Here is a 22,718-nt window from a genome sequence, read left to right as displayed (position 1 = left end):
CCTCGCTTAGTCGCAGCGCCTCCGCAGACCTCTGATGATGTTTCCTCCCGCCTTGGGGCATCACTCCTCAGCTTTCTATTGCAGTCTGTCTGCCCGGCCGTTGTCCTGGGATCTCCCTTCCCCGTCCTTCTGGGGAGTGCCCTCCATGACCTCTTCCTTGTTTCACTTCCTCATTTAGGCGGGGTGCACCTTCCAGTGCTTTCCTGGGCGAGGAGGCCACTTGCCTCAGTGTAGACGTCCACACCCCCTCCACTGGTGAGGGAGTGTGCGGCGTCAAGGGTTCTGGGCGGCACCCCTTCTCCTCTTGGATGTTCTCAGGCTCCTCTCTCATCTCCCAGCCTCCACGTGGAGATGGAGAAGTTGGCTGCCTGTCTCATTCCCGAGACTTTCCACATGAGCTGGGTTTCCCCAGGCACCTCTGGAAGCTTCTGTGGGGTCTTCTTGTCCCAAGTGATCTAACATTTCATGATGATGTTGCCCTGTGGGTCTTTCTCCATCCATTGTGCTGGGAACTGGGTGGGCTCTCTCAATCTGCAAAATTGTGTCTTTTGGGAATTTTTTGAATTAGTTCCTTTTTTTCTTTCTGGAGCTATTACTAATCAAATATTGAATCCAAGAAGCTGAAAGAATTCCAAGTACGAGAAACATATTGAAAGTGAATGAAGACGGAGGATTTGCACTCCCTGACTTCAAAGGCGTAGGACACACATACAGACCAGTGGAACAGAGCTGCGAGTCCAGGAATAAACCTGGGCGTCTACGGCCAACTGACCTCCAGCGAGACCAGTCAACAGGGAAAGAACATCTCTCCAACAAATGGACATCCACATAGAAAAGAATGAAGCTGGACCCCCTACCTCCCAGCACGTATAAAAGGGAACTCAAAATGGATCAGTGAGCTCTTAGAAGAAAATAGGGACAAATTTTCATGACTTCGGGTTTGGCAAGGAGTTCTTAGATATAATTCCAAAAACATAACAAAAGAAAAGAATAGATAAATTGGACTCCATCAAAATTAAAAACTGTTGTGCACCAAGGTTCATTATCAAGAAAGGGAAAAGACACCCAACAGAATGGGAGAAGATATTTGCAAATCTTAATTCTATAAGGCTCGAGCATCCAGAATACATAAAGAGCTCCTACCATGGAACAACAAAAAAACCCAATTTTAAAATGGACAAAGAACTTGAATAGACTTTTCTCCAAAGAAAACATACAAATGCCCAAGAAGCTCATGAACGGAAGCCCGATATCATTGGTCATTAGGGAAATACACATGAAAACCACCAGATGCTAGGCCACACCCACTATCATGGCAAAAAATAAAAAAGGAAAATAAGTGTTGGTGAGGACACAGAGAAATCGGAATCTTCATGCATTACTGGTGGGAATGTAAAATGGTACAACCACTGTGGATTCCAGTTTGGCAGTTCCTTAAAAAATTAACCATAGAATTAGCACATGACCCAGCAATTCCAGTCCTAGGTATATACACAAAATAACGAATGATTGTTATACACAAAATAACAGTCATTCAAACAAATACAGCATCACAGTTTACAACAGCCAGAGTGGAAACAACCTAAATGTCCGTCACCTGGTGATGGACAAACAAAATGAGGTCCATCCACGCAATGGAACAGAATTCAGCCATAGAGGAATGGAGTCTGACACCTGCTACAATGCAAACGAACCTTGAAAACATTGAGTTAAGTGAAATAAACCAGACACAATGGTCACAGATTGTATGATTCCCATTTATCTGAAATAACCCCAATAGGTAAAATCCATAGACAGAAAGCAGGTTAGTGTTTGCCAGGAGAGGAGGGGGGAGTGACTGCCTAAGGGGGTGATGAATGACAACAATTTGGAGCTTGATGGAGGTGGTGGCTGTACAACATTGTGAATGTCATAAATGCCACTGAATTGTACATTTAAAATTTGTTCATTTTAGGAATGTGAATTTCACCACAATTTAAAACCCCCCAAACACTCAAGCCGCTCTAACCAGCCGAGCCCCAAGCAGACAACACGGCCGTGAGCAGGTCCCTGACCTGCCCCCACGCTTCCCGAACTCCTTTCTGCTACTCCCATTCTGGATTCTTCTCTGGAGAAGACACTCCCTTCTGCTAATGTCCACTCTGCCCCAGTCGTTGCATGGGTTCTCTTTTAATAAGATTGTCTTGTTGAAACATTTTAAGAGAAAGTTAAAGAAAAGCACATCTAATCTACTAAATCAGATTCCTTTAGGTCCCAGGTGTTTCTAAAAGGTAAGCTGTACCACTGCCGCTGGCCCCGGGCTAAGCATCCTACACCTGTTCCTTGCTCCCTGCAGGACTGAGCAATGCCCAGCGTAAGGTGGTGAAGCAGCACTGTACTTGTTCGTCAGTGTTCACGAAAGCACGACGGCAGGTGGCAGGGGGACTCAGAGCTGGGCTGCAGCCCCGCCGGCTCTGGGTTCCAAGGCACTTGCTGACTTGCTCGTCTTCTGGTCCCGCTCCTGGGCAGCCACGAAGTTCAGCAGGTCAATGGCAGTGACAACCCCAAACACCGTCTGCTTCTGACTGGATTTCCCGTGACTGTGGTCTGAGGAGGGAAGAAAGCAGCAGGCTAAAGGCACGGCCACACGGGCTGGCGGGGGCTGAGCCCCAAACTGCAGCCCTCAGCCTGTCCCAGTGCCTACAGGCACCTGTGTGCGGTGGGAGCCCAACAACAGATGCCATCTTTTCCCCTCAGGAGTCGTCTGGGCGAAGCCACAGAGAGCAGCTGCTGACCTCTCAGCCATGCCCAGTGGTCAGATGCCCGAGGGCCTTGCCGATTCACAGCAGCCTGTGGGTCTGCCTAGGTGCCCAAAGAAGTACATTCCAACACCACTCACACCCACGAGCTGCACTGGCTCACATCTCTGGCCTGTGATCATCTTTAAACCCATGCTTTGCTCTCAGGCTTAGAATCAGTGCTGGCCCTGGCCTGCTAAGGGCAGAGAAGGATGTTGAGGTGGTTAAATACATGTGTCAACTTGACTGGGCCAGAGAGCCCAGATTCACTGAGACATTCCTTGGGTGTTTCTGGATGAGATCATTTGAATTGGCAGACTGAGCAAAGCAGATTGCCCTCCCCAGTGTGGGTGGGCCTCGTCCAATCAGTTGAAGGCCTGAATAGAACAAAAAGGCTGATGGCTCCCCAAGTAAAAGGGAACCTTTCCTGTCTTTGGACTTAAACTGAAACATTGGCTCTTCCCAGGTCTCAGGCCTGCCCACCACCCTACAGGTGTTGGGCCTCGCCAGCCTAATCACGTGAGCCACTTCCTATGACAGATCTTTCTCTCTGTACACACATCCTGTCAGTTCTCTGGAGGGCCCCGACAGCTGTTGTAAAGTGCACAGAGGGCCAGGTTACAGAGCTGAGGGGCCCAGGTTACATTGCATCCTCCAGGCCCCATCTCAGCACCTCCACAGCCATCTGTCCCTAGGGTAGGGGTGGGGGACACACGGGGCTGGGCACCATGCTGGCCTACTCTGAGCACCTCAAAAAATCAAGGGGAGCCTGGAGACCAGCTACCAGCATTTCAGGGACTTCTAGGCAAAGGGGCACTTTGGAGAGTGGCCCTGCAGACCCCTGGGAGGCTCGGTTCGGGCATAGCCAGTGCCAGTCTGTCACAACCCTGCAGCCCTGACAACAGCAGTGTCAGGCATAGCTGTGTCCAAGGACACTTTATTTATAGACCCTGAAATTGGAATTCATACCCCTATTTTGGAAATGTTCAAATAGGAGTAAATGTGGGAGGAAGCGGAGGACCCTCCCACCTGCACCTGGGGGTCTGGGACCCTGGACACTCTCCACGGCCCTCGGAGCCACAGTTCTGACTGCAGAGCCATTTCCGAGACGGGCGTACATACCTGCAGGCCCCCCAACCACTCCTGCCAAGGCCTGGTCCTGCGCTGTGGAGCCAAGGACGGGAGAGGGGTTAGACTCGGCCCTCAGCTGTGGGGGGAGAGGACGGTTCCAGGGTGCTCCCAATTCTTATTTCTACAACCCTCGCCCTGGCGGGCACCCGGGTCTCACCCACACAGGGGTCCCTCTGAGATCCGTGCCCAAGCCTGGGGGTGGCTGACAGCGCCAGGACTCCCCAGCGAATACAGGGGAGCAGGGCCTCGCTGCGAACCCGAGCAAAGCGCATGTGCAAGGAAGCCTGGGACGGAGCTCTGGCTTCGCCCCACCCACTTACACTGGATCTGCTCGTGGACCACCAGGGCGAAGTGGTCCATCTCCAGGATGTGCGACAGCTTGCCCAGCGGGTCGGTCAGGCGGATCTGGAAGGGAAGCCACGATCAGTGCCCACTGGGCATCCCAGCAGGCCCTCCGCGGAAAGGAGCGTGAGGCAACAGGAGAGGCCTGGCATCGCTCCAGGAGGTTCTTCTGTAGCCATTTGCTGATTTAAAACCAATGCAGAAATCGGAGGGCGACGTGACGCACCGAGAAAGACACTCGGATGAGCTATCTACCCACGGAAAGACGTGGAAGAAGGCTCCCTACATATCACTAAGTGAAGGAAAGGCAGCCACCGAATTTCCAACTCCGGGACATTCTGGAAAAGGCAAAACTCAGAAAGAGCTCAGAGGCTGCCGGGGTTGGTGGGGGGTAGGGAGAGAAAAACAGGAAGAACACGGGACACAGGGCCATACACAGTGTCATCCAGACGCTATCATGGGCACATGTCACTACACTTGTCACAGCCACAGGGCTTTAGAACACAGGTCAATCCTTCACATAAACGTGGGACTTCAGTTAGTGACCCGGTAATGCTGGCCAACAATGGTAAGAAATGCAACCACCAGTGCCAAACGCCATCATCTGGGAGGGGGAGGGGAATGGGGGACCCGCTTTGTGCTACCTGCTCCACAGACAAATCATGGGTCTTCTAATAAAAAAGAAAAAAAGGCACTGAGGGTCTAGCTTTCAAAGATAAGTACAACTGCATTCACCCGCAGCGTCATCGGAAGGGAGTTTGGGGAATGCGGAAAGGAGAAGGCCCAGGAGTCAGTTAAGTGGCAGTCGGGGACAACAGTCGAGGCACTGACCTCGGTCCTCCCCGGGTGGAGGAGGGAGGCTGACCATGGTGGCTCCTCTCCTGGTCGTCATCCCACTCGGTCAAGTCGCCACCAGCTGACCCAGAGGCCCCGCGTGTCAGACCCTGCCCTGCTCCCTTCTGCCCAGGCTAGGTGGGTCCACGTGTAGCCCCCCCACTTGGAAAAGGCTGCCTGGGCCCCCTCCCCCATCTCCAGTGACCGGCCTGCAGTGGCACCTGGCACAGCTCGTCTCAGGGAAGACCCTAGAAATGGGTGGGGACGACCGTGGGGCCCCTCTCTCAGCCCGGGAGCTGGAAAGGGGACGTTTGCTATGGGCAGGACGCCTAAAATGGCCCCAGTCGCTGTTTCCCTGTTCTTTCAGAAGTCATGCTGTGGCTCCCTGGCCCCCGGGGGACTGGTCAAAGTCTGCTGGCAGGCACCCCACGTGTCAGAGGGCGCGGCCGGCAGCTGCACTCAGGTGAGGACAGAAATGCCTCTCCTTGGGGAATCTGGCTTGGGGCAACGGGTTGAACTCATGTGAGGCCATAGTTCCATTTTCAAAGGTCTTTTCTGGTGTTATATGTTCAGGAATTTCAAAGACAAGGTTAAGGGAAGAACAGAGAAAACGGAACGAGCTCACTACACCCCCCCTCAGCTTGTTAAAAAGTGCTGGAGACCTGCAAGATTTGGGTGGCCCAGTCCCCTGCGGCCTCTCCACTTTTGGGGAGTTACAGGAGAAGGGGTGAGACACAGGCAATGGCCACAGGGCTGCAAACAGCGAGAATATACAGATTCTGGTGACATTTCAGTTGTGTGTCTGTGAGAGTGTGTGACAGTGTGTGACGCGTAAAGAGGAAGGTCAAGTTCATTCCTAGGTTGGGGTTAGTCCCCCTCACCGGGCAGTCGGAGAAAGCAGGGGTGGAACCTGACCCAGGGATATGAGCTGACCCGACGGCATGGCCCTCAGGGACACTGAAAGTGCATCCAGTCAGCTCTGCCCAGACCCGTCAGACAGTGGCCACCTTTGTCTCAGAACGACCAGCCCCAGCACACAAGGGGCAACACGGTATTTCTCCCAGAACATTCTGGTTCTTAGTACATAACTAGGCGTGCCAGGCATTCTTAAATGAATGCTGCACAGGAAAAGAGGGCCTGGTGGCAGGAGACGGAGCAGACTGCCAGATGCTCGTCAGCTGAGACGATGGTCTCTGGGCTGGCTGCTGACCCCAGGCGTGGCCAAAACACGGTGGGCAGACGCGCCCTCACCAACAGGGCATCTCCCCACCTGGGCTTTCCCGTTTGCAAAGCTGGGGTGAATTCTGATGTACGGTTCAATGGGGGTGCAGCCATCTGACACCCGAAGCAGCTCACTCCGTACCCCGCTTTCAAGAACAGAGCTGGGTGTCAGCACCCACTGCTCTAGCTGCAGAGCCCATACCTGTTTGAACTGCTTGTAGAGGACTCTGCGAACCTGGTCTGCTGGCTGCACCTTCCCAGCGAGCAGGTATGACAGCATGTTCCCCAGGGTCACCATCCCAAGGATCACCCTGGGAAGCGGGGGAGGGCGGTCAATACAGCACCCTCCCCTGACCCCTCGCCAGAATATGCCCGCAGCCGCCCCTCCCTCACCAGCCATGCGGTCTTTGGCCAAATGTGCTAAGTGCCCACACGTGGCAGGAAGACAGCGGTGACCAAATGCCCTGCCCTGGAGGTGCCCGTCCCACCCGGGCAGACAATAAAGCAATGAGCCCTCTGGGTACTTCTGGCTGACAGGAGTCATGGGTGAGCAGCAGCGGTGTCCTGGGACATGGGACTTTGGGTGCTAGAAATGGGACAATCCCAGAACTGGATGCCTGCCACTGTTAGACATGTCCTCAGAGCAAGGCCACCTCTGTCTCCTGCCTCCCGTGTTCACACTGAGGGGGAGGTGAAGGACACTAGCGGTAAGACCCAAAGGGTCGCTGTGGCCAGCCCCCTGCTCCGGCAGTCCAATGCTCTGGACATTTCTATGCAAAGTGGCCAAGGCCAGCAGGCCACTCGGTGGCCCTGTCCTGGGGTGTGGCTGAGACTGACCCCGATTCATCGACGACGGGCGCCTGGTCAAAGCCTTTCTCCCGGAGAATCTGGATGGTGTGCTCACAGGTGACCGTGGGCAGTACCGTCAGCGGGGCCGACAGGTTCAGCTCCTGGACCCTGTGGTGCCACCACCTGAGGGAAGAGGGGGCAGGGACGGCCGTGAGCCGGGCAGCGGGAGTTCAGAACACACGCTTGCAAAGGGCGGCAGCACACAGGGAGACGACGGGGACGACAGCCAAGCGTGGGACGGCACGGGTGGCCTGGACAGCCTCACCAGGGCTTCTTCACCGCGAGGTCCTCCTTCAGGAAGCCCTTCTGGAGCATCCACCTGTCACTCAGGAACTTGGACCTACGGGCATCATGAGGTCGGTAGGGCCAGAGAAAGGGTGTCAGCACTGCCTGTGCCCACACCAAGGGGCTTGCTTCTCGCAGCCCAGTACCACCCCCAGACCCCGCGGGACCAGCACAGACCCCATGTCTGCAGCTCCAGGGACAGGCTGGGAAAGACCCCATGGGACTGCGTGTCGCTGGGGCACCTGCCCACCAGGGCAGAAGGAAGGGGCTCAGAGCACAGGTTCTGCCGGGGGCCCTGCTGTCAGCCCCCCTGAGTGACGTCCCCAACCCACCCAGGGTCCAAGCCTCCACACCAGGCTTTGGTGGCTGCTGGGGACCTGCGTGGACTTTAAACGCATCTAGAAGACCCAGATGAGGCAGTTAGGCCGAGAAATCATGAGCCGTGACGTGGGGGGGGCCCTGGCCCAGGAGGTGGAGCAGAGCTCAGTGCCCGCTGGGACCCCCCCCCCCCCCCGCTGTCAGCTGGCAGGGGACACCCAGTGGGACGCAAGGCGGTGCCAGCGGGGGGACAGGAGAGGAGGAAGGAGGGTCTCACATGTAGTTCCGGACAGAGTCGGGCAGAATCACCACACAGCGCTGGCCCTCCTGCAGCTCCTGGGCAGCCTTCACGGCCACCGACATCGCACTGCCTGAGCTGCCACCTGCCGAGGGCCAGAGTCAGACCCTGTGTCAGAGTGACGGGGGAGGGGGGAGGGGGGAGGGGGAGCACGAGCACACACTGAAATGTTCCGGAAGGATCTGTGGGAAACCATCAACAGTGGCTGCCTCTGGGGAGAGGAGCTGGATTCAGGGTGCTGGCAGCGACCCCACTTCTCACTGTCCACCCCCATTCTCTGGCACCACTGAGTATCCCACCTGCTCAGGGTCTCACAACTGAACCCTTATCATGGAAACACAAGGACCCCGAGCAATCGGGGTTCCTCTGAGCCAGGGTGGGGGCCGTGCTGGGGAAAGTGCCACTGTGGGCCTGAGCCCCCAGGCAAACGCCCCAGAGACTGAGACCAAGCACAGGGACAGCCTTGCTGAGGGCACCCAGCACAGTGTCATGCCACTGACCACGCAGAGCCACCCACTAGGCCGGTGCCGCAGTTCCCGCTTTACAAAGAGCCGCCGAGTTAGAGCCAGAGGGTGGGTGCTGAGAGGTGGCCCCCATGGCCCCGCTGGGCTGAGCTCATGGAAGTGCCATGTGGCCACCGAGGAGGCCCCCCTTCCAGCATTGAATGCTCACTTGTCACCCACTGAAAACCGGGACCAGGGGAGGCCTGGCACCAAGTCCAACGATTATGAAGAGAAAACTTCCTTCACAGGACATTTTGGAAATTCCTTTTCAATTGAAAGGGGCTTGCTTCCAATCTCTAAGTGGGGGCCCATTTCCTCTATCCCACCCCCAAGGTGACGCGACACAGGGCAGGCACATTTCAAATGACTGCGTGTTATTTCCCCACACAGGAGTTCTAACGTGGGTGAGGGTGTCCCTTCTCTGCACGTAAGTCAGTCCCCTGAGACCTAAGGGATCCTGGACAGGCCCCAGGCCTCCAGAGGAAAGTGAGCTGGCAGGAGCCTTGTCCTGTCTCAGACCCCCATCGATGGGGAGCCCCCACCCCAAGGACAATGCTGGTCTTGACTGAAAACCCCAAGGGTCCTGAGAGCTCTGGCCCCAAACACAAGTGCACAACAGTGCTGCAGGGACATCCCGCAGGCCACCGGCCCCACGGCCAACTCTGCTGGTCATGCTCTCAGGGCTCCTGTGTCCCCAGCCCTCGCATTTCAAGCTCCTGTCCTTCCCAGGTTCTCAGCGAGGCCATCACACAGAAAACAAGACACGTGGGCCACAGGGAGCCCAGACCCTGGACACTGGCCCAGAGCTCCAGCCAGTGCGGAGTGGCAGGCCCTTCGGGAGGCAGGCAGGCGACCTCCTAATGGCCCGGGCAGGCGGACGGCGCCAGGAGAAGCGCGGCCACGGCCGCTACACAGCCTCAGCATGAGGATGGCGCCACGCGCCTGCACTGGGAGCCCAGGTGCCCGGGCAGCCTGCCCACCACTCACCACACAGCAGCCCCTCCTGTGCGATCAGCATGCGCGCGAACGCGAAGGCCTCCTCATCATTGCTCTTGAACCACTTGTCCACCACCTGCAGGGAGGACGGGGATGGTGCGCAGGGTGGGTGAGGGCCCACGGCGTGTCAGCAGCAGACGGCCTCCGCCTTGTTCTCCGGCTCCCCGACCCTGGCAGGGGCCTGGTCTGTGCACACCACCCAGAGCTGGGCCTGGGCGGCCAGGCCCAGCGGGGTCACAGCACAGTGGGGTACTGTGCCGTGGTGGCTAGTCTTGACTTCGCGACTACGCAGCCTCTCCCTGCTTGTACAGGCGCTGGAGGAAAGCCAGGCCGGCTCCTGTGCTCAGCGGGCGAGCTGACACGTGAGCGGCTAACGGGCGACACCCAGGGGCTGCCAACATCACCGCGGCCCCACCTACCGTCCGGTCCAGCACCGTGGGGAGGAAGTCGTAGCCGATGCCTTCCACCTCGTAGGCAGTCAGCTCCGTCTGGTTCAGCTCCTCGGGCTCTGCGAGGATGGAGCCTTCAGGGTCCACCCCGATAATCTGCGGAGGAGCCATGTGAGCGCTGGCGTCTGGCAAACCCCACGTGGACGTCCCTGGCTCGCAGAGTGGCCCAGACCACCCTACTGATGTGTCCACAGAAAGCCTGTGCCCGCAGGGGAGATCACTGCTCAAGGGCACGGCTGGGGAAGGGTTTCCCAGGGGAGCCCCTCCTGCGCAGCCCCAGGTGCTGGGCAGTGACCTCTGGACGACAGGGGAGCATCAGAGGGAGTGGGCTCAGCGTGACCAGCCGCTCTCCCCACAAGCCCTCCCCCCCCCCGGCCCACTTGCAACTCCAAATCCAGTGCCCTTCCCAGGTGGAGTGGTCACAGGATCCAAACACAAGAGCTCAGAGCTTCTTAATGGTCCTTAGGGGCCACCCAAATCCACTCCCACCTTCAGCTCATTTGAGCACCTAGGTGGTGGGTCGCTGGGTTTGGCCCGAGGGCCCCGCAGCCCTGCTCACTCACTTTGCACCCAGGGCACTGCTCCTTTAGCTTCCTGGCAATGCCCGTGATGGTGCCGCCTGTGCCCGCTGAAGCCACCAGCATGTCCAGTTTCCCTGAGAGGGGAAAAGCCGCATCAGGGAGAACATTCTGATAGTAAGTGAAGACGCACTCAACCAAGATGAAGGCAGGCTATCAAAAAGGTCAAAAGAGAAACTTCTCAAATTTCCACAGCCTCTCATCACCGCCCTTCATCTTTAAGAAGCATTCAGTCACAGGGATGCAGTGAGCTTCAGTAAAGTCTTTGCCAAAGGGCACGTGGCCACCGAAGCCCTCTTTGGTACAACTCCGTAAGCCCGTCTGGAAGCGTGGGCAGGACAGACGTGCTGGCTGCCTGGGCGGATGGGGCCCAGGTGCTCTCCACGACGCACCTACTTATGCTGTTGGTTTTGGATGATGTAAGTGAACTGAGCAATAAAGCAGACAGAGTCAAACACTCGGGCCGGGCTCAGAAACCCGCTGGGCTCGCCCGCTGCCGAGCGCCAGCCCAGGCCTCCTGCAGACAAGTCCGAGCGGGCCACCGAGCCGAGGCAGCACATTGCTTTTGCTGAGTGATAGAATTCTCACCCCCAAAACCTGGCGAGCAAATGCCTGGACTTCGCTGCCTGGCTTCTGGGCATTGAATGAGGTGACACTGAAGCCACGGCCAACACCACCTCCAAACAGGAAGCCAGGGTGCCAGCTGCCCAGCAGCAACCCCCTAAAACCTCAGTCCATCAGAAAACACCAGAGCCCTGTGGGCCTTGGCTCTGGCTGCGTGGAAGGGCTCCAGGGAGCCTCCCGTCCATACAGACAGCAAGCTAACCTCTGGCATCACCACCCCAGGCACAGAGACTGTGGAATTCAATACCAAGTTGGGGCCTGATGCCCAGTCGCCACTGAGCAACGTGAAGCCCCAGCTGTGAGCCAGCACCACCAGCCGGGGCACTCGCTCCCTACACTCAGGTCCTGCAGCTCGGGAGGACAGACTGCTGGGTAGACAAATACGACTGCATGATATATTTGGTGTTTAGCAGAGGCACACACAAAATCCAAGAGAGCACAACAGAGGGAGGAAACCACTCTAAGGAAACACTCTGGAAAGCATTTCAGAGGGGACATTTGGTCTGGTTTTTGAAGGATGAAGAGGAGTTTACCAAGGAGCTGGTAAGTGACCTGTGCGTTCCCAGGCCACCAGGCAGAGCGGTGGTGCAGGTGGACAGGAGGTTAGGGTGAAGTACCCACCATCACACTGCTGCAGGATCTCCTCGGCGGTGCTGTCGTAGTGAGCGAGGGGGTTGTTGGCGTTGCGGTACTGCATGTGGGGAGCACAGAGGGCACATGAGTGAAGGTCAACGGCACCAAAACGGCGGCAGCCAGAGGGCATCAGGCAAACAGACCAGTGCAAGCCAGAGAATGCCAGTGGCTTAGGGAAGAGGGGCCACTGGCACAGGCAGTTCTAGGAGCCTCAACAGACCCAAAACAGTCACCTCAGCTCTTCAGAAGATGCGATTCCCGAATTTAACCAAGAAGCGAAATGAGTGAGACAGAAGAGCTTCCCATAAAAAGGTTTTTACGCGTTTTACGCCGGCAGAGAGCTCCCAGGTCGTCAGCTCGGGCATTCCCACCCAGTGTGCCAAGCTGAGCCTGAAGCTGGCACAGTCAGCAGAGGCAAAGGCTCAGCCCGTCAGCCAGCTGCTCGCTGGAGGTCCTACCGGTTGGGAGAAGCCAGCGGCCACGTGCCAGCGTGTCAGGCACCTTTGTGCCCCACTCCTGTTGCATGTGCGCCACCACCCCACACCCCGAGAGACCCCAGGAGCAGCCCACGTCAGCCCGCACACACCCTGAGCCTCACCTGGTCCAGGATGTGAGAATTGGGGATCTCATTCCTCAGCCTCCACGCCACACCCACATGCGACTCTGGGGAGTCGAACCTGGCGTTGGTGGGCGTCCTCACAATCTCAGCCCCCAGGGCCCGCAGGACATCCACCTGCAGAGGACAGGCGCCTTCACCCCCCCGCCAGGCCCGGCACCCACACGGCCCCGCCCCTGCACCGCCTGGCGGCCTACCTTCTCCGTGCTCATCTTCTCCGGCATCACGATGATGCAGCGGTAGCCCTTCACCGCGGCGGCCAGGGCCAGCCCGATCCCTGCGGACAGCACACGGGTCAGTCCCTTGCCCTGCAGCCCGGGCTGGGATCCCGGGTTGAGAGAACGAGGAGGCTGAAAGGCAAGGAAAAGTGAGGGCACAAACACAAACCCCAATGCCTCCAGCTTTCCCCGGGCACCCACACCATGTCCTGGGCGCCAAGGGAGGTGACAGTAACGACCACAGCAGAGAGCAAATGCTATGGAGCTCACTCTGAGCACAGGTGACCCTTCCAGGAGGAGAGAAAGGCCCTGAGGGTGGGGAGAGGCTGGCAGGGTGGCCACTCCCGCCACAGCCCTGAGGGCACAGGCCTGGGGGCAAGGCGGCCTCCTCCCTGGTTCCCACAGGGTCAGGGCCACTGTCCTGAGGACACAGCATCTGGCTGCAGAAAATTATTTTGAGCCTTCAGACCCACGGCATTTGCCCCACTGGGTTTCAGGCTTGCCGGGACCGTGACCCCTGCCTCCTTCCCGCCGTCTCCCTGAGCAGTGGGGATTCTGTCCTACGCCTGTCCCGCCTCCATATTTGGGAAGCACATGGCTGGGCTGGTCTCACAGGTTCCCAGCTGGAGAGGCGTCGCCTCAGGAGGGATGTGCCCGAGTCCCACCCCTGTCTGATTTCGATGCGGCCTCGGGCTTTAGACTGTAGAGTGGATGCCTAGAGAGTGAAGCCCCTGGGGGCTGTTGGGATGGGTGCATGTGCTTTGCATTCGAGAAGGATGTGCATTTCGGGGGGTCAGATGGCAATGTTAGGGGCTGAACTGTGTTCCCCCAAATTAACAGTGTTAACTGACATCACCTCAGAGTGTGACTGTATGGGGAGACAGGGTCTTTAAAGAGACGATAAAGGTAAAGTGAGGTCACTGGGGTGGGCCCTGCTCCCATCTGTCTGGAGTCCGTCTGAGAAGAGATGGGGACACAGACACTCACAGAGGGACGGCCACCTGAGGACACAGAGCAGACAGCGTCCACACACCCAGGAGGCTGCAGGAAGAAGCACTGTGCCCACCCCCTGGACTTCACCCTCCAGACAGTGAGGGAATAAATGTATGTTGACTCAGCTGCCATCTGTGGTATTTGTCACTGCAGCGCTCGGCCACTAAAATCTTACTGCCAGGCGGAACTGCTCGTGTGAGTGACCCATGTCATCAGTGCAGGCCAGAGGGCAAGGGGTCGGCAATGGGGTGCAACACGCAGCTGCAGGCGGCGTCCGGGCGAGCACACGGACGGGGAAGCGGCCCGGCCAGGCCAGCATGTGCAGCGGCGGGCCACCGCGGCCAGGGGACCCTGGCGTATCCCAGCACGCACCTGTGTTCCCGGATGTGGGCTCGATGATGGTGTCCCCCGGCTTCAGCGTCCCCGAGCGCTCGGCCTCCTCCACCATGCGCAGGCTGATCCGGTCTTTCACGCTGCCGCCCGCGTTGAAGAACTCGCACTTGGCCACTGGCAACCAGGGGCGCGTCAGGAGGGGCAAGGCCCACCCCCGACATCCTCGCCGGCCCCACAACCTGACGCACCCAACGCAGCCGTGGGCCTGGCCTTTGCTGGCGCAGTAAACCGCCCCCTTCACTCCCACCCGCCAGCACAGCTGGAGGACATGCCCCTCCCACTGAGGGGACGAGACAGAGTCATGCCCAGGAGCCCCGCTGGGTGGATGGGCCGGAGTCACACCCCCTCCGACAGGCAGCCAGTCCCGCAGCGACTTGCTGGGCACGCGGGGGGCAACTACCCATAATGCCCGGCCATACCCAGAGGCCCTGCCAGCCACACCCCCAATCACACCCCAGCTGACAGACCTGCAGACCCTCCACCTGCCTCACCGTCCTCCTCCCCTCGGACACACCTTCTCCCTAGGGCTCTCCCCACCCAACATGCTGTCCTTGGCTGCACCAGTCCTTGGGTCAGATCTTTCCTGATGGGAGGACGCCCGCCCATCTCTTACAAATACATGGTGTTTGTAGAAAGGGCAGGCGCTGTACCCAACGGGATCTGAGGACCCCAGGCCAACCTATGACACCCCGAGAATCACCTCCAACCTAGTGTGTCCTGGTTTCTGAAATCCCACTTCTGCTCTAAGGCTGTTCCTAGAGCCAGGAGAGGCCCCTGCTGGGCCCGTGTATGTGGTGTGTCCATGTGCACGTGCGTGGTAGTCAGGGGCCCCCAAACACCTGACCGCAGAGCAGGCCTGCACCCCAGGACCCTTCCGGGTCTCACACTTGAATTGTTTCATTACCTAAATCTAACTAGCCCCACGGGAAGGCCATCCCGTTTGTCCAGCAGTAAAACGGACACACGAGAACGTACAGTGGGGTCACTGAGACGAGGCAGACCTGTATCAGCTGGGTACTGGTCAGTGGCCTCCACTATCCTGGCTGTTCCGAGGTGACCCCAGCACCCCTGCAGAGCCCGGGAGTGTGCACTGACCTTGACTTTCTTAGAGAAGTCTTGCCCCAGAGGAGAGGAGGGCAGAAGGTTCTGCTGTCCCCACGGTGATGCGACCACATGCTGCCCGTCCCACCTCAAGCCCCGCCCCCTCCTCCCCCGGCTCACAGCCTCCCCCCACACCAGAAACCCCCCAGGGCCTCTGCAGCTGCTGTTTCCTCCGTGACAAGGTGGGCTCTACTTGGGCTCTGCCTGGAGACTGTGATAGGGAGGAAATCCCCCACCCTCTCATATTCCTGGAAACCTTCTTGCAAAGCAGCCCCTTCCCCAAATGACAGCCAAGACTCTCGGGAGGACCCCCGTGTTTACCTAGGACAAGGCCCATTCCCACTTATCTTGTAAATGTTTTGTAGGGACTGTCTGTCCCTACAAAACCTGCTAAACAATGAGACAACCATTCCTGCCCAGCTGGTGACTGAGACCCTCATTACAAAAACTGTCCTGTTGTCACATGGCCCAGCAGGCAGTGTGTCTACTCCTCCCCAGAAGAACCTAAGACAGATGACCGCACTCTGCTCCTGGGAGCTGGGCCACCCCTGTAAGGGCTGGATGAGGTCACTCTCCTTCTTGCGACCTCTGCCTGCACACGCTTCCTGGGGCGCCACACGCTGCCTCCTTCGCTCTCAGGTCACCTCGCTGCCCACCAGCTCCAGAGCGGCCCTCTCGGTCACCCCCGGCACATGACCCTATCACCTATCCTTCCTGATCCTATCTGACAAGGTCTTAGTCATTCCTTAGTCCCCCACGAGGGTTTCGAGGGTTTCACCACCTGCACCCCCAGACACACAGCCGCTGCTGGGCCAAGTGCAGCAGGAGGTACTCACGGAGCTCACACTTCAGGCCGAAGTTCTTCCCAATCTTGTTGATTCTCACCATGGGGGTATCCCCAATTTTCTTCAGGATATCTGGCAAGATTTTGGGAGACTTTGCCCTAAAATAGAGGAGCCCACAATTATTCAGCAAAACAAAATGAAATAGTACCAGCCTTGGCAATCCAGCACATTGTTTTAAATAAATCAAAAAAATAAATAAAAGGACTGGCTTTGACGAGGGTCCTGGGTGGTGATCACATAAATGTACACAAAGGACCTAAGGTCACACACACACACACACACACACACACACACACCCCTGAAAACCTATGAAATAAATGTCTGCAGTTGAGTGCACAGCTGCATCAATGTCACGTCCTGGGTTTGAAAATGCACTGTGATAACAGAACATGTCGTCAATGGACAGTGGGGTAGAGGGGACACTGGACATCTATGTACTGTTTTTGCAACTTGCCAAGGTTAATTTCCAAATAAAGTTAAAATAAACAAACACTAAGTTCGAAACAGGTCCGGTCCATCCTTTCAGAAAGGCTTTACTGGGGACTTCAATTCCTGTCATCGCTCAGCATCTGACACCTGGGGTGCCTCCTCCTTTTCTCTTTGATCAAAAAAACGGGTGCCAACCCCAGAGCAGAGACCCCCTGGGACTGCCTCACCACCAGGCAGTGACAGTGACTGCAAACAGCCCCCGGCATCACCCCCAAAGTGTCAGGCACAGGTGGGTGAAGCGCGACGCTCAAGACAAAGAACAGACCTCAGGGTGACCATTTTTGTCCTTGAGACCAGGGTCACGATTCCCCCAGAGGACCTCCAGGCCCAGAGGGGGGTTTCCTTTTCATGGGTAACTGTCTCCCTTCACATTCCAGTGACTGGCTCCCTTTCCCCAGCAATTCTCCACCTGACAAGCTGATGACAGGCAGCATTAGGGTGGGTGCAAACCATGAAACAGGCATTCCCTGAGTGGCCGCCGGGGTGTTTCCCCCCTCACCCTCAGGGACCAGTGCCATGTGCCAAGGACACGCTCCCCAAATATCCATCCAGGAATAGACACAACTGACCTGAGCCCCAACAGCCTCCTGCGCCCTTAACGTGCCACTCTGTGGTCCTTCATCTTTAGTGAGCCTGTCACCACCGCTGGGACTGTCAGACACCCCGCCTGCCGCCTGGCGGCCCTGCCCCCCAGGGGGTCCTGAGACAGATAAGGAATGCTGCATTCTATGGGGGGGGGGGGAAGGAGGGAAAGACTCGGCCACACAGACGAGCTACTTCCAATGTGGCAAGGAGCTAAAAGGGTCACCCCTAACCACGCTGGAGGCATAACCACGCTGGAGGCAGGACAGGGGGAGGAGAGCCTGGGCTGGGGGCAAAGAGCTCCTGACCCCAGCTTGCAGGTTAGGTCCTCGGGGCCACACCAGGGGGGTTGATTCACTCACTAGTTAAAGTGAAGGCCAGACAGAGGAAACACCTGCCCCCTCATGTGGGGGAGTACTAGAGGGCTGGTGGGTGGCCCCTTCCCAGCAGTGGTTGTGGCAGCCAGGAGGTCAAGGCCCACCCCCCACCAGGGCAGGCAGAGAACTCGGGGTTCCTGACTCAGTCACCTGAGAATGCTGCCTGAGGTCAGGACAGGAGCCCAGGGAAAGAACTGACGAGGGACGGCCCTGGAGTCATCTCCTCTTAATTGTTTTCACTTTGACAGCACAAGAGGCCTCCAGGAGGACCACCCCACAGCATCTTAGAATAAACCCCAATCCCTGCCTGACCCCACGCCCTCCCTTTACTCTGCTGCTCCCACTCTGGCCCTCTTTCTAAGCTCCCCCACCTCAGATCCATCTGGAACCCCCTCCCCAGATACCCACTTGTAGTACCTTCTGCGTATGCAGGTGCCCGCTCCAAGGTTCTCCCCAAGCCACCCCCCAGGTCACCCTCTGTCTGATCACCCCATGTGTTCTCACCATCAGAACCCTCTAGGCCTGTCTCCCCCAGGGGACCTTGGTCTAGTGTCCTCCCTCATAACTGGGACAAATGGTACAGGGCTCAGGATGGGCCAGCTGCCCCTTTGGGGCTTTTAACGAGGGGTGATCAGGCCAGGAGGTGGGGTGCTGTCGGACAACCAGGAAAGGAGAGCGTCCTTTCCACTCAGGACACAGACGGGGAGTCTGTCTCTTCCCTGCTGGCCCCCTCCCCAACCCCACCCCCAGCAGCCACACCCCAGCTTCGCTCCAGCTTTTACCCACTGCTCTGGTTTGTTTTGGCCCTGAAGGTCATCCTGTTTGGCCAGTGACCAACTGACCTCCAGCACTGAGATAAATCTAATGTTTGGAGCTCCTGGGTTTGTAACTTTCCATTTCTATCTATCGATTGGCCCCACTGAGGAGTGCACCCCCCTTCCCACTCCTGTCCTGGTGTAAAAATCAATAATCAGAAACGTGTACACAAAACAAGAATCAAGCATCTAAAAGACAAGTCTCCCACTCACTTATTCTACTTCCGGGAGATCCTACTCAGGAAATAATCCTAAAATTCAGTTAGCTCGATTTCAGTTTCTCCGCAGGTCAGGGGTTTCTGTGTCTTTTCTTTGCACCTGCTAGATCCCCTACACCTAGACCAGGGCACAAAATACAGCAGGTGCTCAACAAAAGTGCACTGACTACATGAATGCATAGTGTTTTCTACTGCAGTTACTCATAACGAGATAATTGCAAACACCTGAATACCCCATAGAGGGCTTTAAAAAGGATGGTTTATTCGTACAACAGTCTCTGTCCAACCACAAAAGAACCCACTATAGAAAAGTATTTCATGACTGGGAAAAATGTTTACAACTCAGTTAAGTGGAAAGGTGCAGGTATGATCCTAGCTGCTGAAAAAATACACCTTCACCTCAAACACGAGTGTGCAATCAGGACCCGCGTTAGAAAGCTCCTCTCTACCTCATTCACAGTGTGTGACAGGGGCACCTCCACTGACGTATTCAGCATCTACTCTTTTTGGGCACCGACCTAGGCGCTGGGCAGCAGCGTGACAAGCCTTGGTGGCTCATCTGAAAAGGTCCCTCCACCCCCGCCCTGCAGCGCTTACAAGGGGGAGGGTCACAGCCACAGGGCTCTATGGCCTCCAGGTAACACGCTCCTCCCCTCAGGGAAGAGTGGAGGGTCCCGTGACCCTGAGCAGGGACTTACAAGGCAGTGTGGTGATGAGGCGAGTCGGTGACGGGCCTGCCCAGCTTCCAGGAGCACCTGCTGGGCGTATCGGGGCTGATCCACAGGCACTCCCTGGCGTCCTGGGCCCCGGCGGGCACCTGCTGCAGGCTGCCTTTCTCGGAGTGAGCCTCTGACAGGTGGGGGCACCCTGCCAGCCCTTCTGCTTGGGGGGTCTCGGAAGGCATGCTGTGATCTGTCAGGGGTGGAGAGCAGATGCAGCTCAGGCCCTTTCCAAACACTGCAGGGGAGCCTGCTTTCATGCTGCGGGGAAGGTCTGCCCATCGGCCCCTCCGGGCGTGGGACGCCACTCATCCAGACAGCTCAGCAAGTACAGGCACAGACTCGCAGGCACCAGGTGCTGTGGGCGACTTTGCCGGTTTCTCAAAAGGTGAACCGTACAACTACCACGTGACCCCGCAATCCCACCCCCTCACATCTATCCAGAAAAACGGAAGCAGGTATTTGCATACCACATTCACAACAGCACTAGTCACAACAGCCAAACTGTGGAAACACAACAAGTGCCCATCAGAGGACGAATATGCAAACGTGGTCTATCCATACAATGGAATATTTCGTCAAGCCCCCGCTGTAAGGGGAGCAAAGCCTTCCCTCTGTCATGCGCCCCCAGTCGCCAAAGTTGCCTGTCGAGGGGTGATTCTTCCATCTCGCAGAAGCTCCCCAGTCGTGGACCTCCCTCCCCATCAGACTTGGACAGCGGGGCAACGCCCTGGGGGGTGGGCACGCGCAGGGTTGCGCCACTGGCCACAATCCGACCGAGATCCTGCGGCTGAAAACAGGCAGCTGGGCGCCTCCTTCCTGGCGGCTTTCTCCACCCGGGACCAACTCCGACAAGGTAAGGGGCTGCTGGGAACACGGATGGAAACCGACCTGGTCTGCAGAACCCAAAGGCTCTCTCTGGGACTCTTGCTTGGCTACAGTTCGAACCCGCCGGCTCTGGCCGCCCCTGAGCGCCCTGCGGGCCCACACCCGTGCATCCTGGGGGGGCGGGCTCACCTGGCCCCGCCCGCCGCACCTTAAACCGCACGACCGTCCCGGGATCACGACGCCCCCGAGGGCAGCCCCACACCCTGCACGCTGCACCAGTCGCCCGGAGGGGGCTAGAGTCAAGCGTGCGAACGGCAGTAAACTCCTTTTAAAGTGGGAGCTTCCATGGGGGAGACGGAAACCCTACAGTGAATGTGGGCACCGCCCGGTCGTCGGCCTTCGGGAGGGCACTTGGGGACACAGTTTGGGGTAAACACTCCGACGTAATCCGGAGGCTAAAAGTTTTGCGTTTCCGCCCCTCCCCAACCGGAGAGCGTGCTCAGCGGGCATCCGCTTTGGAGGCGGTCCCCGCAGCTCTCTCAATATTTACCCACACCCCACACAAGCGGCGGAAGAGAACAGCTTAAGAAACAGCCATTTTCCATGCAAAATGCCGCGAAAAATCAACGGTCGCCACCATTACAGCGCACCTCTCCCAAATTCCCTCCCGGGTCCCAGCTCCAAGCTCTCAGGCGCGCGGCCCCGCGTCCGCTCCGCCTCGTGGACCGAAACCCCGGCTTCTCGATGGTCGGGACTTGCGGGCGGGGGAAGGGTCCCGGGCGCCCGCCCAGCTCCGCCGCGTGCAGGTGCGGCTGACGCAACCGCAGCGGAGGGTGGGCGGCCCGGGACCCCAGCCGATCCCTCCGCCCGGGGGTGGGGCGGAACGGGGCCCGGCGGCGCTCACCTGGACCGGGCGCGGGAGGGGGACGGACAGGGCGCGTCCCGGGGCGGCGAGTGGTGGCCGAACAGCTGCGGGGCGAAAACGCAACCGGGGCTGGCGGACCTTAGGAGGACCCCGCGGCGGAGACTGGCTGGAAGGCGATTGGCTGAGAGGCGGGGGCGGAGGGCCGACGCCTGGCCAATCCCGAGGCGCTGAGCGCCGGGCCGCCTACACGCCCGGCCGGTCCTCGCGCTGCCCCGCCCCCGCCCCACCCCCACTGGCCGTGGGCTGGGCCCCGCCCCTCCCATCCCACCCTCACTGCCGCCCCGCGAGTCTGGAACCCACCCTGCGCCTGTCCCAGAACCGCGCCACAGCCCAGACCCCATCCACCCCGGGAACCCTGCCCCCACCCCACCCGCACTGTCCGGCATTAGGACGGACCCCTGCCCCCGCGCTGCCCCGTTCCCATCCCCCACTCCCCGTTGACGCAACTGCGAGCCGGGGCCCCGGCCCTCCTGCTCCGATCCCGGCCCTCCCCTCAGACCCATGGCCTCCAGTGCTTGGGCGGAGCTCGGTACCTGATGTCCGGACGCCGTTTTACTTGGTTAATTGCCCGCTCCGCGCGGTGTTGTAACCATTTGTTGAGTTTTAAAACGTGCAGTCTGGAGACGGAAGGACTGGTAAGGCCCTGAAGGTGAGCCTCAGCAGATGTCCCGCCCACCGGGTCCCCTCACGCTGGCCATGGTCCCCAAGGCCTGGCGACTCTGCGCTCGTGTCGTCTGGTAGCGGGACCCAGGAGCCTAAAGCTGGGGCGAGTACCCGGGCTCTGGATGGACCGCGGCGGGCGGCGTTGTCAGGATGTACATTTCCTGCCCTCGTTGTCTAAGTGCGGAGCCCGGGGGGCGTCCACTGGCCGGGCAAGGAACCGGAGCTCACGTGAGACTTGGCCAGAAGTCACAAAAGCTGCTTAGAACAGATGTCATGCAGGCTGTCTTCATCAAAGGACGCAGGGGCTGCAGGCCAGGAGGGGCTCAAGGCGGCCCCAGGGAGGCCACAGCTGACAAAATTCCCAACGACTGTGCTGTGGGGCCCCGCGGGCTGAATGGAGAACCTCTCACCCTGAGTTTCCCCAGACCTGTAGTGACCCACTAGTCAAGGGCCGTGCGTCAGGTTTGGCCACAGGTGGACTCATTCGGTTACTCTGCTGACACCTGTGCCTGGGCTCCCTCCATCCACAATTAGTTAGCAAGCGGTGGCCACCTGTTGGCACTTGTCCCAGGCCCGGGAAACAGAGCTCAACTCAAGGGAGCAATGCCTCTGCCCCCGCAGTGTTTCTATTCTAGGGAAGGGGGCTCAACCACACAGCAATTTATAACAACGAGGTAGAGACGCAAAGGGGAGCTAGTCTTAGATCACCTTGTTGGAAGCTGGGACAGGTGACGTGGGACAGAAATCTGAGGACCTACCTCTTGTTCTGGGGGAGGAAATGTTCTGGCCTGAAACAGCCACTGCAAATGGCCGGGGAAGCAACCAGCTTAGGGTATCCAAGAACCCCGAAGGTTGGTAGGAAGGTCAGCATGGCTGCAGCCAGGAGCCCCAGTGGTCAGAGAGGGTGGGAGGGGGGCGCAGGGGCCTCAGGGCTGTGGGCCAGCATCTGGACTTCAGCCTCAGTGACATGAGCCCTCAGCAAGGAGTTTCTGATCGTGCTCCGCATTATTTTATGTTGGCATAATGTCAGACTGTCACAAAAGTGGCAAAGAATTCCCAGATACTCACCCGGATTCCTAAATGTTAAACTTTTACTAA

The 22,718-nt window shown here is 58.2% G+C and overlaps 1 protein-coding gene across 6 annotated transcripts; it reads right to left on the bottom strand.

Moving 5' to 3' along the window:
* Positions 1–1,743: 1,743 nt before the first annotated feature.
* Positions 1,744–21,778, bottom strand: CBS (cystathionine beta-synthase). Of its 6 annotated transcripts, none has more exons than XM_019745664.3 (17): positions 21,491–21,618; positions 19,184–19,397; positions 15,996–16,102; positions 14,038–14,172; positions 12,652–12,731; positions 12,437–12,571; positions 11,827–11,896; positions 10,567–10,658; positions 9,974–10,099; positions 9,546–9,630; positions 8,035–8,140; positions 7,420–7,494; positions 7,143–7,277; positions 6,508–6,616; positions 4,229–4,313; positions 3,900–3,941; positions 1,744–2,586 (listed from the first exon to the last, which is right to left on the bottom strand). In XM_019745664.3, the coding sequence occupies exons 2-17, from the start codon at positions 19,387–19,389 to the stop codon at positions 2,426–2,428; spliced, it is 1,749 nt and encodes a 582-aa protein (XP_019601223.3). In that variant the 5' UTR covers positions 19,390–19,397; positions 21,491–21,618; the 3' UTR covers positions 1,744–2,425. The 6 variants fall into 6 exon arrangements, with proteins under 6 accessions (XP_019601223.3, XP_019601221.3, XP_074180849.2 ...); XM_019745662.3 differs by lacking the exon at positions 21,491–21,618 and adding an exon at positions 20,937–21,082; XM_074324748.2 differs by lacking the exon at positions 21,491–21,618 and adding an exon at positions 20,222–20,466.
* Between the last annotated feature and the right edge of the window lie 940 nt (positions 21,779–22,718).

This window comes from Rhinolophus sinicus, chromosome 17 (assembly GCF_057876585.1).
Source record: "Rhinolophus sinicus isolate RSI-liver-muscle chromosome 17, RSI-T2T, whole genome shotgun sequence".
NCBI lineage: Eukaryota > Metazoa > Chordata > Mammalia > Chiroptera > Rhinolophidae > Rhinolophus > Rhinolophus sinicus.
The sequence above is the reverse complement of the archived record's forward strand: the minus strand, read 5'-3'. Positions and strand labels throughout refer to the sequence as shown.